This window comes from Myotis daubentonii, chromosome 10 (genome assembly GCF_963259705.1).
Source record: "Myotis daubentonii chromosome 10, mMyoDau2.1, whole genome shotgun sequence".
Taxonomy (NCBI): domain Eukaryota; kingdom Metazoa; phylum Chordata; class Mammalia; order Chiroptera; family Vespertilionidae; genus Myotis; species Myotis daubentonii.
The window spans coordinates 23,751,212-23,769,143 of record NC_081849.1 but is presented as its reverse complement, the minus strand read 5'-3'; the positions used below and the strand labels follow the sequence as shown (position 1 = coordinate 23,769,143).

Here is a 17,932-nt window from a genome sequence, read left to right as displayed (position 1 = left end):
GGGGGGGGGGGTCCCAGGTTCAATTCTGGCCAAGGGCGCGGGCCTGGGTTGTGGGCTCGTTCCCCAGTGGGGGGTGTGCGGGAGGCAGCCGATCGATGATTCTTTCTCATCATTGATGTTTCTATCTCTCTCTCCTTCTCCCTTCCTCTCTGAAGTCAATAAAGAAATATATTTAAAAAAAAAAAAAGATTGCCCCATAGGTAGGTTTGTAAAAAAAAAAAAAGTGTGTGTGTGTGTGTGTGTGTGCGCGCGGGCGCGCGCTCATATACATACAAATTATATATAAAGTATTAATATATATCAAATATACAAAGAAGTACAATGAACCCTGTATAAGCCTTCTAGATTGAATAGTTATTAACATTTTCCATATTTGATTCTCTCTCTCTACACATATATGTATACATACACACTTTTTTTTGCTCATTTGAAAGTATATTGTATAGGCATTATTATTTTTCAGCATGCGAATTCCTAAAAGAATAAATTCCCCTACATTACCATAATACAATTAAAAATTAAAAATATTTCTATATTATCTAATATACAATTCATATTCAGATTTCTCAATTGTCCAAATAATGTTATATACCCTATTTTTTTTCTAACTAGGAATAAAGTGTAGGTTCACACATTAAATGTATCATTTCATCTTTTTCTTTTTCTTTTTTTTTTTTTGGTCTCTGTCTCGAGTCTGCCACCTTTTGCCTATATGACATTGACTTTAAGAATCCAGAATATTAGTCTTATCTCACATTTTGGACTTATGTAATTCTTTCTTCTGGTGATCTTTAAGTTAATCTTTTATATTTATGTTATGGATCATTTAATCAGGTTTTTAAGATGATATGCTTCTCTTATTATGACCCCTCCTTAGCCGTTTTCCCCTCATTTTCGCATAGTCTTAGCTTTTTAAATTTCACCTTTGTTGCCACAGAACTTTCTCAGGGAGGCTGTATGAGCTCGTTTCGATGGAATAGAGGTGGAGACTTCAAAGGACGCAAGTGGGATACAGACCTGCCCACTGATTCTGCTGTAAGTCTGCAGTTTTATTTTTTGTTGTTGTTTTTCAGTGGTTTTTGTTTGTTTGTTTTTAATGCTTTTGGAGAGAGAGAGAAGTACTGATTTGTTGTTCTACTTATTGATGCATTATTTATTGGTTGCTTCTTGTATGTGCCCTGATTGGGGATCAAACCCGCAACCTTGGCACATGAGGATGATGCTCTAACCAACTGAGCTACTCGGCCAGGGCGTTTTTTCAGTTTTGTTATTGGATTTCTGTGTTTTTATTTTCCCATTATCAAAATAAATATTAAAAAGAATTTGGAAACTAAAGTAGAAATAAAAAATTAAACTTGTACCAGCATCTTAACCCAATAAGTGTTACTATTTTGGTGTATTTTTTTCCCTTTACTTAGGTTGTACTTTTTTTTTAATGTTTTTTATCACAGTTGTAATCATGTATGTAAAATGATATATCTTGTTTTTTTTCACTTTTGCAATATTTAACTAGGTTTTTTATTATTACATACTGTCATTTAACTGTTCTCCAATATTAGACTTAAAAGTTTGAGAAATGTGATAGGGGAAGGGATTTTTGTTTTTCTATCTTAAATAATATTGCAAGGAATATCATGATGCATATTTCTTTCTTATTTGAAATTACTACTTTAAGAAAGATTCCTTGCCCTAGCTGGTTTGGCTCAGTGGATAGAGCTTCGGCCTGCAGACTGAATGATCCCGGGTTCAATTCCGGTCAAGGGCACATGCCGGGTTGTGGGCTCGATCCCCAGTAGGGGGCATGCAGGAGGCAGCTAATCAATGATTCTCTCTCATCATTGATGTTTCTATCTCTCTCCCTCTCCCTTCCTCTCTGAAATCAATAAAAATGAAAATAAAAAATTTTAAAAAAAAGAAAGATTCCTAGAATTAGATTTGTAAGATCAAAGATTATAAAAATTTGGGTCATTTATGAGTTTTTCAAAATCATGTTCTTTATTTTTTTATAGTGACTTTTGTGTGAAAATGATGTTTTAAATGCTGATATTCAAATTGAGAATTGAATAAATATGTATTTTTTTATCTTGGTTTTGCTGCTCATTAGCTATACGCGTGTGAATGATCTACTTAACAGAAAACTAGGAATGTCTTTTATCTTTTCATTTTACAGATTTCATCTTAAACCACTTGAAAGCATTTTTGCTAATTCTCTCTTTAAGGAAAAAATTTTAAATTGGAGTTATAAACACAGATTTTTTTTTTTACACATAAAAGTTTGGTTTATTAATCCTCTCATGAAAACTCTGCACCATCACACCACAGATAAAGTCACTGAAGAATCTTTACTTCTTTTTGCCAGCACCAGCATTGGCCTTCGCAGTCCCCCTGACTGTCTTCATTCTGTTCTTGCATGTCTTTCTCTGTTTTCTTGAGGTCTTCTTTTTTTCATATAGGCCATGTCTTACAAGTCTGTGTTTGGTTTCATTTTTCTTTGCATAATCCAAGGAATCGTACATAAATCATGCCAAAGCTAGTTGTCTTGCCACCACCAAAGTGGGTTCTGAAGCCAAACACAAAGATGACATCTGGTGTGGTCTTACACATTTTGGCTAGTTTTTCCCGAATTTCTGTCTTGGGTCCTGTTGCCTTCCCAGGGTGAAGGACGTCAATGACCATTTGCTTCCGCTTACGTAGTCTGTTGGTCATGAACTTCCTGGTCAGGACAGTTACTGTGTCATCCATGATGAGGGTGATCTTCAAGCAAGCCAGGAAGGAAAAGAACAGATGTTTTTAAAGGGCTACATCCATGATAGATTTTCATGCTGATTTTTAAAAATTGTTTTCTCATTTTTAGATCATTATGCATGTGTTTTGCACCTACCTCGATTCCAGATTACCTCCACATCCTAAATACCCTGACGGAAAAACATTTACTTCTCAGCACTTTGTTCAGACACCAAATAAACCAGGTATAAGCCTCTTCTAAAAGAATGAGTTGAACTTTTTACATGCAATACATCTGGTGATTTTGTTTGATTTTCATGTAGCATGTTTCCTTTACAGATGTGACAAATGAGAATGTCTTTTGCATTTATCAGAGTGCTATCAACCCTCCCCATTATGAGCTAATCTACCAGCGTCATGTCTACAATCTTCCAAAGGTACTTCTAAATGTAGAAGCTGCTATTATAGAATGTCATGGATGACTTGCTTTGATGATGTTTTTAAAATTAGAATCTCTTGTTTATGGAATAGGTAAACTTTTTAAATTAGGGAAAATGTGTTTCTTGCTTCAGCCCATTTTTAACTATAAAATATATGTTTAATTGGGGAAAGTATAAAAATCACTCATTACTTAGAGGCAGCTGTTAACATTTTGGTGTATTGTTTTCGGTAAATTTCATTTTGCTCTTTTTCTGTAGTTTTTTTTTTTTAGTCCTCACCTGAGGATATTTTTTCCATTGATTTTTCAGAGAGACTGGAAAGGAGGAAGGGAAAGATGAAGAGGGAGAGAGAAACATCAACGTGAGAGAGACACATTGATTGGTTGCCTCCTGCATGTGCCCCAACTAGGGCCGGGGATGGAGCCTGCAACCCAGGTACTCGCCCTTGACCAGGAATCAAATCCTCGACCCTTCATCCTTGGGCCAATGTTCTAACCATTGAGCACACCAGCCAGGGCCCTCTCTTCTTTTTTATGGGTTGAAATCATTTACATAAATGATTTTAAAGATTAACTTTATAATTTCCATACCATTAAAAATCTTCATAATACTTTTTTAAAAAATATATTTATTTATATTTATTTACTTATTTATTTATTTTAATATATGTTTATTGATTTCAGGGAGAAAGGGAGAAGGAAAGATAGAAACATCAATGATGAGAGAGAATCATTGATCCGCTGCCTCCTGCATGCCCCTTACTGGGGATTGAGTCCACAACCCAGGCATGTGCCCTGACCTGGAATCGATCCTGTCACCTCTTGAGTCATGGTTGACGCTCAACCACTGAACCACACTGACAGTGCTCTAATTCTTAATTACCATAAATATTGCTGAATATTCATCTTTATATGTATAGCTATCTGCATTTTGGGTGATTTCTTTAGCTCAGAGTCCAAAAGTAAAATTCTAGGTTACAGAATATCTTCAAGGCTTTTAAAATCGGTATCAAACTACTTTATAAAAAAGGGAATTGTACCAATTTACACTTCTGTCGAGGGTTTTGTTTGTTTGTCTTTAATATGGAACACTTCACCAATTTGTGTGTTACTGTGTGCAGGGTCCATGCTAATCTTCCCTGTATTGTTCTAATCTTCGTATATGTGCTTCTGAAGCCAGCATTACCCAGGGGTTTTATTCTTGATTATTAACATCAGTTCTTTTGATGACCTTTGCAGTTATTTTCGTTATCAGTGCCTTTACTAAGAAATTTTTACATTGACTATAATTATAAAATGTGTTCTCCATCAGATTCCCGAGGAAGAATATTAATTTCATTTTTTCAATTTTAATATTTCAACTTTCTAAAAGTATAAATATTTTGGCCATTGAACTTCCTTTGAAATCTTTTTTTTTTTTTTTAAGAAACACTGTTTTAAAAATCATATATCCTTAGATTCTTGAGTAAAAAGACTGAATCAGAGTAAGTAGGTACAAGCTGATCAGTGAATTGAAAACCTAAGTTACAAGCTAGTTTAAAGACCAGGAATTACATATCATTGCGTGATTTTAGGGCTAGCAAAATGCTGCCGTGTAGTCACTTGTAGATAAAATAAATTTATGTTTAACCTGTTACTTATATTGTCATTAACATATAATTGAAGTATGATTTAAAGTTTTTTAATCCCCATACTTTTGTTTATGCTGTTAATTTTTGTGATAGAGCATTTTGTGTGTATAGTATGCAGGGCCACCAGCCTAACAATAGCTCTCTTCCAGGCCTTTGTAAATGCTACTCTCCATGTGTAGAAACTTCCCAGTGTGTTTACTTTCTGCTCATCTTTCAGGTCTCAACTTAAAAATCTCTTCCTCAGAGAGGCATTCCCTGGTTCACCAGTCTGGGTCAGAGGCCCACATGTGTTCCCATGGCACCTTCCCCCTCCCCCTCATAACATTCATCACACTTTTTGTAATTCTGAATTTTCTGTCTGCCTTTTACTAGACTTTAAGCTCCTTGATTTAGTGGATCCTCTCTGTCTTACTCACTTCAGTATTCCCACTTCCTAGCACAAAGTAGGCACTGTCTTTAATGAGTGAGTGAAAATCTGAGTTACATGGCATTCTGAGTTTGTAGAATGTGAACTGATAGGATCTGCATTTATCCATCAGACTGAATCTTTTGCTTGGTTTAGTTTTTGTGGGGTTTTTTGCTTGTTTTTTATTGTTGTTTTCTTTTGCTTGGTTTAGTTTAAATCTTGCTGTCTTTGTCTTTGTTCCAGGGCCGAAATAATATGTTTCATACATTATTAATGTTCCTTTACATCATAAAGACCAAAGAGTCAGGAATGCTTGGGTAGGTATTTGTGCTTTAAAAACACAAGTACATAACTTATTAACTGATTTTCTTCCTTTAAGATTTTGCAGGAGTTTCAAATGGTGACTTTGGGAAGTGGGCTTGGGTAATACAGGGAACTGCTTATTTCTGTCATAAACTTTTAGCACTATATGATTTATTAAATTATGAGTATGCATTTTGATAAAATTTTTTTAAATGTATTATAAAAATGCCCTTCAAAAATGGTAATTTCTAGCCACGGTGGCTCAATTGGTTGGAGCTTTAGACATATTTTAAGTAAACAATGAAGTTTTAGTTTTTTGTCTTTTTGTTTTGTTTTTGTTAATCCTCACACAAGGATATTTTTCCCATGATTTTTAGACAGAGTAGCAGGGAGGGGAGGAGACAGAGAAAGAGAAACATCGATGTGAGAGAGACACATCAATTGGTGGCCCTGGTTCAGGCCGGGGATTGAGCCTGCAACCGAGGTACGTGCCCTTGACTGGAATCAAACCCAGGACCCTTCAGTCTATGGGCCAACACTCCAATCACTGAGCCAAACTGGCTAGGGCTAGTTTCTGTTTTAATTGAAAATTTATCTTTTCTTCTGTAGATCCAAATTGATATTTAGATGCATAAATGATTTGCCATGATGGTGTGAATCTTATGTTGAGTGCCATATACAATTTGTCATATGCATAAAAATGTAAAAGCTTTAAAAGTACTCAATGAAACAATAATTTACTCAAAGGCCAAAAACAAATTGATACAGTGCTTATCTTTAAGTGTACAACTTATCTGTAGAAAATGAAACATTTTTGACCAAGACTAATTTGTGTTTTATTTATTTGGGTTTTTTTTTTTAACCAAGGAAAATAACTTTGAATTAAATTTAAAAGTATGATTGCTTACTCTTTTTAATATATTCTAAAATAACGAAATGGTTAAAAACTACTACCCCGTATCTTAAAGGAAATAGCAAGTGGCTCAAATATACTCCATTTGGAATCATGCCCGTAAATCAGCAGATTGATCCAAAAACATTTTTAATTTAATGCCACGTATCTGTGTCGTTACTGGAATAAGATGAATGTTTTACTTCCAACGGGGAAAAAATCTAGACAGAATTGACCACATAGTAATGTGAGTGTTCTGTTCAGCGAAAGACATCATAAATAAAGTTTAAAGTTAAATGTCATCCTGAAACAAAGCATTATAGTTGCAAGACATATAGCAAACCTAAGTTAATATTCATCACATGTAAAGCATGTAAGTTAATTAGAAAAGACAAATATAGAAAGTGGTCAAAGACACAAAAGACTTTTTCATAGAAAATGTTATGCAAATGGTTAATAAACATGAAAAGATGCTTAGCCTCATAGACAAGCCCAAATTAAAACATTTTTCTATCAAATTGAGATTTATCATTTGTGTGTCGGTGAGGGTATGAAAAAATAGGAAAATAATGGCTGATAGAAATTACCTTTTTTGAAGGGCATTTTTGTAATATATATTTTTAATTTTTATCAAAATGAGTACATACTCATAATTTAATAAATCATATAGTGCTAAAAGTTAATGACAGAAATAAGCAGTTCCCTGTATTACCCAAGCCCACTTCCCAAAGTCACCACTTGAAACTCCTGCAGCTTTTCATTCTGATATTACTCCTATGATTCCAAGTAATAGAGGTGTGCAGCTCTCTCTTGATTCTTCAGTGTTGGACATAGTTGATTGATTTCTTACTCTGTTAGATGAGTAATTTATCTCTCTTATAGCTCTCTTCTCACACTTTAAATACAGTTATATTACTCTCTGGAGTAGAAACCAATTTTTCTTTTGGTTAATCCTCACCCGAGGATATTTTTTTCCCCATTAATTTTTAAAGAGAGTGGAAGGGAGGGGAGAGAGAGACAGACAGACAGACAGACATCAATGTGAGAGACACATCAACTGGTTGCCTCCCGTACACACACCCCTCCGCCCCCCAACTAGGGCGAGAATCGAGCCTGCGCACAAACCTGTGATCCATCAGTGTGTGGGCCACCACTAACCACTGAGCAGATCAGCTAGGGTGATTTTTCTTTATTTATTTTTTAATATATTTTTTATTGTTGATAGTATTACAGATATCTCCCGTTTCCCCCCCTTATTCCCCTCCTCCCAGCCCCTACCTACCCCCTCAGTGATTTTTTTTATATGTGAAATATGGTTTAGTTTAAGCTATATTAATGCCCATATGCAAATCCACTAAAGCATCTCTAATATTGGAAAATTCCTAATTTAAATCAAATAGGTAAATTTCTCTAAGAGGCCTGTCTCTATATTCTCCATTTAGAAAAATTTTATTACACATTCACTTTGATTTTACCTACTAAAATGATCCTGTTAACTCTACCTGATATAATAGTTATTGAGGCTCACTGAAAAATTAATTTTCAACACTGTAAATTCATTTATTCTAAATTTGGGTTTTAAGCACAATTAAGAAAGTAATTACTGTTACTAGAATTCACCTGATAAACCATGTGGACCATAACTTATTATAGAATACTGTTAAATGTCATCAGTTAAACATGTACTCTGTGTTTAGTTATATGAGAAAAGACCTTCAATGCTTGGCAATCAGTTTCACTAAAACTTCTTTCTTTTTTCTTTATAGGAGAGTTAATCTTGGTCTTTCTGGTGTGAATATTTTGTGGATTTTTGGCGAGTAGTTGGTCATTTAATTCCAAACATTTGGACTTTTATTTGTCTGAATCAGAAGTTGAATCTAAGTATCTCTGAGTCACCACCTCTTTTGTTTTATGACATGTGTATATTACAGACTCTTTAGATTTAATGAAAAATCGCTATTTTGGAAACTTTCTTGTGAAAGTATGTCCTATATCTTCAACAACAGACATTACTCTCGATTTTTTATCATATTTCAGATTTTTCAGTTGCTTACAAAACTGCAACCCTTCAGGATTGTTGTTAACCTAAAGCAGTGCAGTCCCCCCTTAATTAAATAAAGATGAGTCCCTTTTCATTGTAACTTTCAAATAAGAATCATCTACCTGATTCTTCCCCACAAAAATTGACTCGTCAATTACATTATTTAGTGTAAGTACTTAAAAAGAAACAAGCAAATTGTCTGACTTTTTTCATCTCTATCTTTTCCCAGTGTTTGGCAAATCAGCCCAAGACCCATGTTTTAAAAATGAAATCAACTCCTAAGTAATGGATTAGTTAGTTCCTGTGAATTTTTTAAACTTGATGAAAGAAGTTTGACCATATTGTGCTTAAAAAGTCAACTCTTCGATTAAATTTAGCTGATAGAATTACTATTTGGTCTTAGTTAAGAAAGCTGAGGACATCAAGAAAACTACTGCTTTGTTTTTTGTTTTAATCCTCACTCTATATGTTGTTGTATTTTCATTGATTTTAGAAAGAGGAAGAGAGAGGGAGAGAAAGAAACATCAATTGGTTGCCTCCTGAACACGCCCCAACCAGAGTTTAAACTGGCAATGTGGGCAGTGCCCTGACTAGGAATCTGACCAGTGACCTTAGGTTCATGGGACAGAGCAATCAACTGAGCCATACTGGCCAGCGCTGCTTTGGTTTTAATAACTCAAGTCAAGGCCTATCTCTGTATCATCTACTTTAAAAAGTTTCATTCCATGAGAGTTCCCGTTAAGATGATATGTTTACATTTTTTAGGTATTCAAAATATCTGGAGAATGAGAAGTTACCAGGTTTATAAGTTTTGCATGACTATTTTTTTTTAATGTGTATATGTAGTACCTCTAAGGCCAGCCAACAATTGCATATATTTTCTGGATTGCCATATTAGACTATTCCCATCACCTGGAAATAACTAAAACCAGTATCTTCTGAATAACTGCATGTCAGTATTTTATGTGCAGCCCGTTTTGTATAATTTGTAAATTTTTTTAAACTTGTTTCTGTTTTTTAAAAGTCTTATGTCCACTGGAAAGGTGTTTCTATCTTTTAACTGCTTTTGATATATGTTGATATGTTTGCTATGATATTTTAGAGAAAAATGTGAATTAAACGTGTTAAATGTGAGGACATGTTAAGGTCTAAGTCTGTTTCATTTTGTTGTTGTTGTTAATCCGCCCCCAAGGATATTTTCCCATTGATTTTTAGAGAGAGTGGAAGGGAGCGGGAGAGACAGAGAGAAACATCAGTGTGAGACTCTCACATCTATTGGTTGCCCCCCGGGGCTGGGATCAAGCCTGCAGTGGAGGTACATGCCCTTGACCGGAATTGAACCTGAGACCCTTCAATCCGCAGGCTGATGCTCTAGCCCAGTGGTTCTCAACCTTCTGGCCCTTTAATACAGTTCCTCATGTTGTGACCCAACCATAAAATTATTTTCGTTGCTACTTCATAACTGTAATGTTGCTACTGTTATGAATCGTAATGTAAATATCTGATATGCAGGATGGTCTTAGGCGACCCCTGTGAAAGGGTCGTTCGACCGCCAAAGGGGTCGCGACCCACAGGTTGAGAACCGCTGCTCTTGTCCCTGAGCACGCCCAGCCAGGGCTAATTCTACTCTTTCAGGAGTTATTAAAGGTGTCATGGGATAACATTTGCTTTGCTGTTAGACTATTTGGTGCATATTCTTTATTAAAGGCCATAAGGAGAAAATGTTAGCAATACATAAAACAAAATATTTCTTTATAGGATTTAAGGCATCTTTTAGTCCAAAAATTCAAAGCTACAATATTTTCCTTTTTTTAAATGACTGTCAAAAAATACAATATACTGTAAATATACAAGTGAAAAGACTAGGCCTAAAAAAGAAAAGATATTCTGTTTGCATGCTAAGTCTAGTGGGGCTTACTGTACTCTGGGTAGCCTTCCTATAGTAACTCATCTTCACAAATGTTTGAGCCAGCTTATGCTTTAATGCAGCCTTTATTAAAAAACTCACACTCAGGAAGACAGTGTACTGCAAATATGGTAAATTTATTGGTCCTATGTTAAAAATGAGTAAATATTTACTTTTCTCTAATTAAATGTTATTTATAGGATATTTTTCACAAGTTTTCATTGCTTGACATCCTTGTGGGCTTAAATCTACTAATCTTCTAGATTATGTTCACTATATCATTTATTCTTTTTTCTCTGGATATGAGCCTTGAATTCAGCCAAATTTGTTTAGGGGAATAGTTAGGTTATTATAATTTAGTTCCTACTGAGTCATAAAAATGCTATGTTGCTTGGGTTTCTCAAACTGATACACACTTTAAACTGATTTTAATGGTGAGGACAGGCAGCATGTGGATGGCACTTTCTAAATTCGGGTTTGTCATAGAAACCCTTTAAGTGTGGGCATTCCTCAGAGGTCAGTGTTTGGTCCTCTGTTTCACTGGATTAGGCTTTTCCTTAGAGATCTCATTCCTTCAACGACTTCATTTATCACTTCTCTGCACTTGAGAGTCTCAAGTTCATCACCAACCAAAACATCGCTCATGAGCTCTAGTTTAAATTTCCTGTGACCTGTCAGACATTTCCACTTAGGCATCCTGCAGGCTCTGTCTGAACTGAATTCGCATCTGCTGAAAACAGCTCCCTCTTCTAACATCCCTTTTTCTGTTCAGTGTATCAGCAGTTGCCTACGCTCAAAACTCTGGTGTCATCTTTGATTCCTTGAGCTCCCTGGGTCCCCAATCCAATCAGGCAGCAAACCTCATTCATTCTTTCTTAACAATGTCTCTTGCAGCTGTCCCTTTCCATTTCTGCTGCCGCTATGCTCATTTACACCCTTATCAACTCACATAGGACTACTGCAACAGCCTAATTAATCTCACAGCTTCCTAATGGTTGCCATGCTTCCAGATTTTCCAATTCATCCTGCACATTCTCTTCAAATTCATCTTCCTAAAACACCTGTTTGATCATTTCATTTCCCTGATAAATTCCTTAGCCTGACATTTAAAGCCCTCCGCAATCTGGTCCCAAGCTAGCCTTACCCCCCAGGCCTCGGCTCTAGCTGGTGCAGGCTGCTCCTTGCTGGGCCCCTGCAAGCTACCTCTGGTCATCCTGGTCACTCCCTGGGGATGCCCCGCCCGCCTCCACAGTCTACCCTGCTGACAGACTGCACTCTAATGAAACTTGCTACCTTTTGGAGCTGGTCCTGACTACTCCAGCTGCCAGCCATTTCTCCCCAGGGTGATTAGATCTGTGCCCCTTTCTTGGTACCCAGCAGTCATATGAATGGATTCATGAATGACTTCTAGTCTCTCTAACAGAGTATCCTTATATCTTGCTTCATCCTCATAAAAGAACAGTTTTTGTACAGCTGTACTGCTTGTTGAAGAGAACTCGGTGAAGACCGCTGCTTTTTGAGAAAGGCTTACATTACATTCATCTCTTTGAAGGACAGGCACCTTTTGAGCAGCCCAGCGCTGCGGCTTTCCTTTGTGGCTAGGTAAGGAGGACACGCTCCTGGACAGCTGCCGCAGGGGGGCTGCCTGAAAGTGAAAAGTGAAGGTGTTAGGAAAACGACACCACCGGTTCCATGGACTCTTGGGGTCTTCCATTGCACTCAGCAGCACACTGTCCCAGCTGCCCCAGGGCCCACGGGAGGGATGGGAGAAGCCACCGGTTCCCGTATCCCTCCAGCTGTCCCGGACAGTGTGTGAGGGCAGGCAGCAGAGGGCTGAGCTCTCGGGCAAGAAGGCTTCGGGGAAGGATCTGTGTGGGGCCCTTGTCTGCCACTTAGAGGGATTTGCACAGTCAGCACCTGTGCTTCTTGGGCCCAGGGACTGCCACGTCTCTCGCTGGGTATGACAGTGGCTCTGCTGAATTTGCAGGATTAGTAGGCATTAGCTGTGAGCCATATCGCCAATTTGTTCCCTGGATGGCCATCAGCAACTTCATTTCCACAGTGAGGGAGCTGCACTGACCTGGGGAACAGGTTATTGATTCTATGGGGGTGGCACCTTATTTGGGATTAGGGAGAAGAGTCTGATACAGCAGGATGGACATGGAGAACAGCTTTGTGTGTCCCTGGGACCCTGTCCACCTAGGAGAGCAGTGACCCCAAAGATATTTCATCGCAAAGTCACACACAAACAACCCTGGGCACTGCTGTGGATGAAATTGAAAGCTATAAGTAAGTTTTTTCATGCCCTAAAAACAAAATGAATATTCCAACGCCTGTCAAACTAGGACAGTTAGTGGCCTAAATGGGCTGTAACTTGTGAGGACTGAGCTTTGTCACTGACTGGGGCAGGGCAATTAACCTTTACACTGTGATTTCTGATTAACATAAAGATGCCTCAGATCATTGAGAAGCTAAAAGTGATAGTACTTTTAGGTAGTTTAAAAAAAAAAAAAAAAGCATTTAAAAGTCTCTCAAAATAACATTAGTGTAAACATAGGAAATGGCCCCTTTGGCTTTGTAACACAACTATCTCATTTTGGGGTCGTGCTGAACTACAGATCTTCATGGCCTTGACACCCCAACCATCCTAGCCCAACTGTATCTGTGGTGTCCTTCCTCTGTCCTTCGCCCCCCTCCCCCCTTCTTCTACCCCCTCAGACAAGGCCATCCCCAGTCATAACAGTACTGTCCTTGTAGCCTAGCGGCTGGGCTTTCTGGTCTACCAAGAAAACATTCTCCTTTCTCATTTCTAAACCGGAGGGAAAAAATAACAATCCTGAATCAGACTCTGCTTTCATGAACTGCGACCCATAGGAGGCAAGTCAGAAGGTGGTGATCTGCTTTGTCGGGGGCAAAACTTGTTTTTTCAGGAGCAGCAGCCAGGCATGCTTCTTCCTCAAACACGTGGTGTGTGAACGAGTCAGGCAGCTCTGTGATGGTTTTGGCTCAGGATACAGGCATTAGCTTACTGAGCTCCAACTCCAAAGAAAGGCTCCTTGTGTTCCGAACGGGGAGGGGTATCTTCCCCTGGACAGCCTGAGGGGCGGAGAGGGGTCCAGCTAACTCCTGGAAAGTCTGAACTAAAGCCACCAGCCCCCAAACCTGGTGGTTTGAGAAAGTGTTGTATAGCTTCCATCTCAAGTTTGTCACCCGCCCTTAAAAAGAAAGTCAGTGCAATGTTCTGCTTGAGTTCTTTAAAGTCTTTTTTATGCCATTTTGAACCTTCCTGGAGTTAAATGCCTTAAAGTGGTGGTTAGACTCCACTTAGACCAAGCGCCTTGGACAGAACTCGGAGGCAAAATCCGCATCCTAGAATAGTGTCTCTTCAGTAAGACTAGATGTTTTCTATGTAGCCAGAGTAATTACGTTTCCTCGAGGTTACTGTATTACTCTGGATACGTTGCTGCTTTTCCCCACCTTGCAACTCTATTTCCCCACACATACCCCCTCTCCACTCACCCACCCCCGTAGTTTCTATCAGAGAGGGAGCTGTGAGTGTTGCTGGTTTGCTCTCCTGCCCCCATCCTGGCAGGTGCAACAGTGGAGCAAAAGCTAGAAAAACACCCAAGGCAAGCTGCAGGTCTCTTGGATGAAACTCCTGTAAACAAGACTGCAGCTTCCTTGAGAGCAGGTGTGTACTAGATGCTTGGTAAATATGTGTTGAATCAATAATTGGGTTAAGTAAGCAGAATTCACTGGAAAAGCAAGCCTTTTTTTGGACTGAAATTTTCAGTGAGCACTTTTTTCATGCTGAAGGGCATGAAGAGCTCTCTGGCTGGTGAGTATAAGTGTGATAGAGAAGAGAAGCAAGTCCCTGGCAATTGGCAATTGGATCAAAACTCAGAAGGGAAGGCCAGAGGGCCCACTCTGCATGTCCATGCATTCCTCTGTGGTGGGCTCTATGAAAACATTCAATAGTATAGGGTGTGTATATGGCTGGGGGTGGGGGAAGCCATCTAGATACATATCTGCCAGTAGTTTCTCAGTAGGATGCAAAATTGGTGGCATCACAAGCCCTCATAGCTGGGAATGTATTTGGGTGAATGCAAGGTATGAGGGCTGGGAACGCTCTGATCCAGTCACAGGACACCATTATCCTGTTCTCTGAAACCATAGAGTTTTCTCCAAATATGTATGTAACAACTACAGGATGTATTTTCTGAGCTGTTTCTCTGGAATCTGCCTTCTCCCATGGGGAAATCAAGATAGCCTTAGTTGCCCTGGCCCATGTGGCTTGGTTGATTGGGCGGCGTCCTGTGTACCAAGAGGTCACTGATTCAATTGCTGGTCAGGACTCACACCCTGGTTGCGTTGTGGGTTGGATCCCCATAGGGCAGTGGTTCTCAACCTTGGCTGCACATTAGAATCACCTGGGAATCTTTTTAAAATCCTGATTTCTGGGCCTCATTCAAGGTTGAGAACCACTGCCATAGGGAGTTTGTTGGGGGGGGGGGGGGTGCAGCTAATCAAAGTTTCTCCCTCTCCCTTCCTCTCTCTGTAAAATCAATAAAAACATATTAAACATTTTTTAAAAATCTTTATTGTTGAGAGTATTACAGATGTTCCCCCTTTTTTTGCCCCACTACCCCCTTTCACCTCATTCCTGCCCCGCCCCAGGCCTTCACCACCCTACTGTCTGTGTTCATAGATAAACTATTTGATTAATCTCTTCCCATCCCCCAGCCCCCTTCCCTCTGAGATTCACCAGTCTGTTCCATGCGTCCATGCCTCTGATTCTATTTTATTCACCAATATATTTTGTTCTTTCGATTTCTTGTTCACTTATTTTGATTTTTGGATTCAATTGTTCATAGATATGTATTTGTTGCCATTTTATTGTTCATAGTTTTTCTCCTCCTCCTCCTCCTCCTCCTCCTCCTCCTCCTCCTTCAGCTTTTTATTGTTTGTGAAGCTCTTTATCTGACCTTCAATTCTAAATGACAGCTTTGGTTGTAGGCCCTTGCTGTTCACCACTTTGAATATTTCTTGCCAATCCCTTCTGGCCTGCGAAGTTTCTGTTGCAAAATCAGCTGACAGTCATATGGGAGCTCCCTTGTAGGTAACTAACTGCTTTTATTCTTGCTGCTTTTAAGATTCTCTCTTCGTCTTGGCATTTTCATTATGATGTGTCTTGGTGTGGTCCTCTTTGGGTTCCTCTTGTATGGGGCTCTGTGTGCTTCCTGGACTTGTAAGTCTATTTCTTTCACCAGGTAGGGGAAGTTTTTTGTCAATATCTCTTCAAATAGATTTTTAATATCTTGCTCTCTCTCTTCTTCTGGCACCCCCATATGCAAAGGTTGGTACATGTTCCCAAAGGCTCCTTATACTATCTTCATATTCTTGGATTCTTTTTTCTTTTTGCTCTTCTGATTGGGTGTTTTTTGCTTCTTCATATTTCAAATCATTGATGTGATTCTCAGAATTCTCTACTGTTGAATCCCCATATATTATTCTTTATTTCAGTCAGTGTATGCTTAATTTCTGACTGGTCCTTTTCCATTTTTTTGGCATTCTCACTAAGATTCTTGAAAGTCTCACTGAGTTCCTTGGAGGTCTCAAAAAGATTCTTGAGTAAACTTACAACTGCGGTTTTGAACTCTATATCCAGTAGTTTGCTTTCTTCCATTTCTTTCATTTGTGACATGTTTCTTTGTCTCTGCATTTTGGCTGCTTCCCTGTGTTTGTTTCTATGTATTGGGTAGAGCTGCTACATCTCCTTGAGTTAGTAGAGTGGCCTTGTGTAGTAGGTATCCTATAGGGCCCAGTGGCTTAGCCTCCCCAGTCACCTGAGCTGAGCACACTAGGTATGTCCCTGTGTGGGCTATGTGCACAGTCTCGTTGTAGTTGAGACTTGATTGCAGTTGGAAGGAATTGAGCTCCAGGCCAATTGGTTGTGGGAACCAGCTGCGACTACAGTGGGAGAGCTGCTGTGCAGTAGACACCCCTATGGAGCAGGACTTGCTTTAGTGGGGTTTTGGTGCTCACTGAGTCTGACTTTGGAATGTATCGCTTGTGGTTGTATAGAGTTGTAATCTGCTATTGGACTGAAGCTATCCACCAGGCACACTTGTTCTAGAGCCTCCAGGGAGGTGCAAAGTCAGCCACTGCCTGGAGCTACCCAGCAGGAGCAGCAGAGGGATTTGCAGATGTCTGCTATTTGCTATTTGTATTGGGCTTGGAGGTGCCCAGGTGAGGCCCAGATGTGAAGCAAGGCAGCTGGTGCTAGTGCTGGATTATGGGCCTTTTTACTGATAGGTTCAGGGCATGCTGTCACCAAATGGAGCTTGTTTCAGAGGTTTTAGTAAAGTCTGAAACCTGAGCATGGACAGGCCATTCATATGGAAAAGCTGTTGCAAACAGCTTGGGTGGGGCTGCAAATTCAATGAGGTGGGGTCTCAGGGAACCCCCAGGGGGTAAAAAAGTGTGCTCCAGGATGATGGGGACTCAGATATGGCTGCCAGTCAGCCCAGCACAGGAACAATGACCCCTGGGAGCACCCCCATCTGGGAAAAAGCCACCCCCAAGTTCCTGCCCTGATGCCAAACAATCCAGTTCCTCCCCATATGTGTCTAGGTTCCCTAAAGCCACTCGGTACTGGGAATCCAAGTGAGTTCGTGTGCTGGTCCTTTAAATGGAAGCTCCCTGTCACTCAGCCACAATCCATGCTGTTTTTCATTGTCCGTAGTTGCAAGTCTGGAACCTTGGGCTGGGGGTCTGTTGTGGGGCTGGGACCCCTTGCTCCTCATGGGCAGCCTCCACAGAGACTCTCTCTCTCCCGATTTAAAAAAAAAAAAAAAAAAAGCCACATGCCAGGTCGGACCAGCCAGTTCTCACCTCCACTCCTTCTGTCAGTCTCAATGTACTTCTTTACTTTTTTTAGTTGTACGACCTCCATTTAGCCAGCTTTCAGGCAGTTCTGAATGATGATGGTTCTGTATTTTGATTATAATTTTAATTTGGTTCTGGGAGGCGGCGAGTACTGGCACGTACCTATGCTGCCATCTTGGTTCTCTCAAACATTTTTTTTTTTTAAAGATAGCCTTAGTCCGGTTCAAATCCGGGTACCCCCTCCAAAGGAAAAAAATAAATAAAGATAGCCTTAGTCTAGTCCAAGCATGTCAAACTCGCAGTCCACGGGCCACATGCAGCCCACAACGAATATTTTTGCAGCCCAGCCAATATAACGGTATGTAAGAAATTTTTAATAAAAATTTTGTAACTTAATTTTACAATACCGTATTATACATAATTATTAGTAACAAACCACAACATTCGCTAATGACTGATTACTATAATCGTGTTTATTCATTTCCCTTACATGCAGGCGCACCGTTTCTCTCCACTAATACCAGCAGCGAATACTTTAGCAGCCGATTGCCATGCCATTAGTCTTGAACTGACATGTTTGGTGTGTGCAACAGGAAATATTTCACTTTTGGAGAACTAGAAAAATAGGTTTATTTGCATTACCCTTATGAATTTGTGCAGTTATTCAGTGTCTGGTAAGTTAATGTTCAAGAAAAAATATTA

The 17,932-nt window shown here is 39.3% G+C and overlaps 1 protein-coding gene, 1 non-coding gene and 1 pseudogene across 2 annotated transcripts in view; 1 reads left to right on the top strand and 2 right to left on the bottom strand.

Moving 5' to 3' along the window:
• Positions 1-9,575, top strand: part of TMEM209 (transmembrane protein 209) — a 30,312-nt gene extending 20,737 nt beyond the window's left edge. Inside the window, exons 11-15 of the mRNA XM_059711792.1 lie at positions 938-1,035; positions 2,855-2,969; positions 3,064-3,161; positions 5,444-5,517; positions 8,162-9,575. Of these exons, the coding sequence (XP_059567775.1) occupies positions 938-1,035; positions 2,855-2,969; positions 3,064-3,161; positions 5,444-5,517; positions 8,162-8,216 (440 nt within the window). The 3' untranslated portion in view covers positions 8,217-9,575. The remainder of the gene's footprint in view (positions 1-937; positions 1,036-2,854; positions 2,970-3,063; positions 3,162-5,443; positions 5,518-8,161) is intronic.
• Positions 2,343-2,819, bottom strand: LOC132242755 (small ribosomal subunit protein eS24-like; annotated as a pseudogene).
• On the bottom strand, positions 4,241-4,346 carry LOC132211576 (U6 spliceosomal RNA). The gene has a single exon (XR_009447487.1). It is a non-coding gene; the product is annotated as a U6 spliceosomal RNA (small nuclear RNA).
• Positions 9,576-17,932: the final 8,357 nt, after the last annotated feature.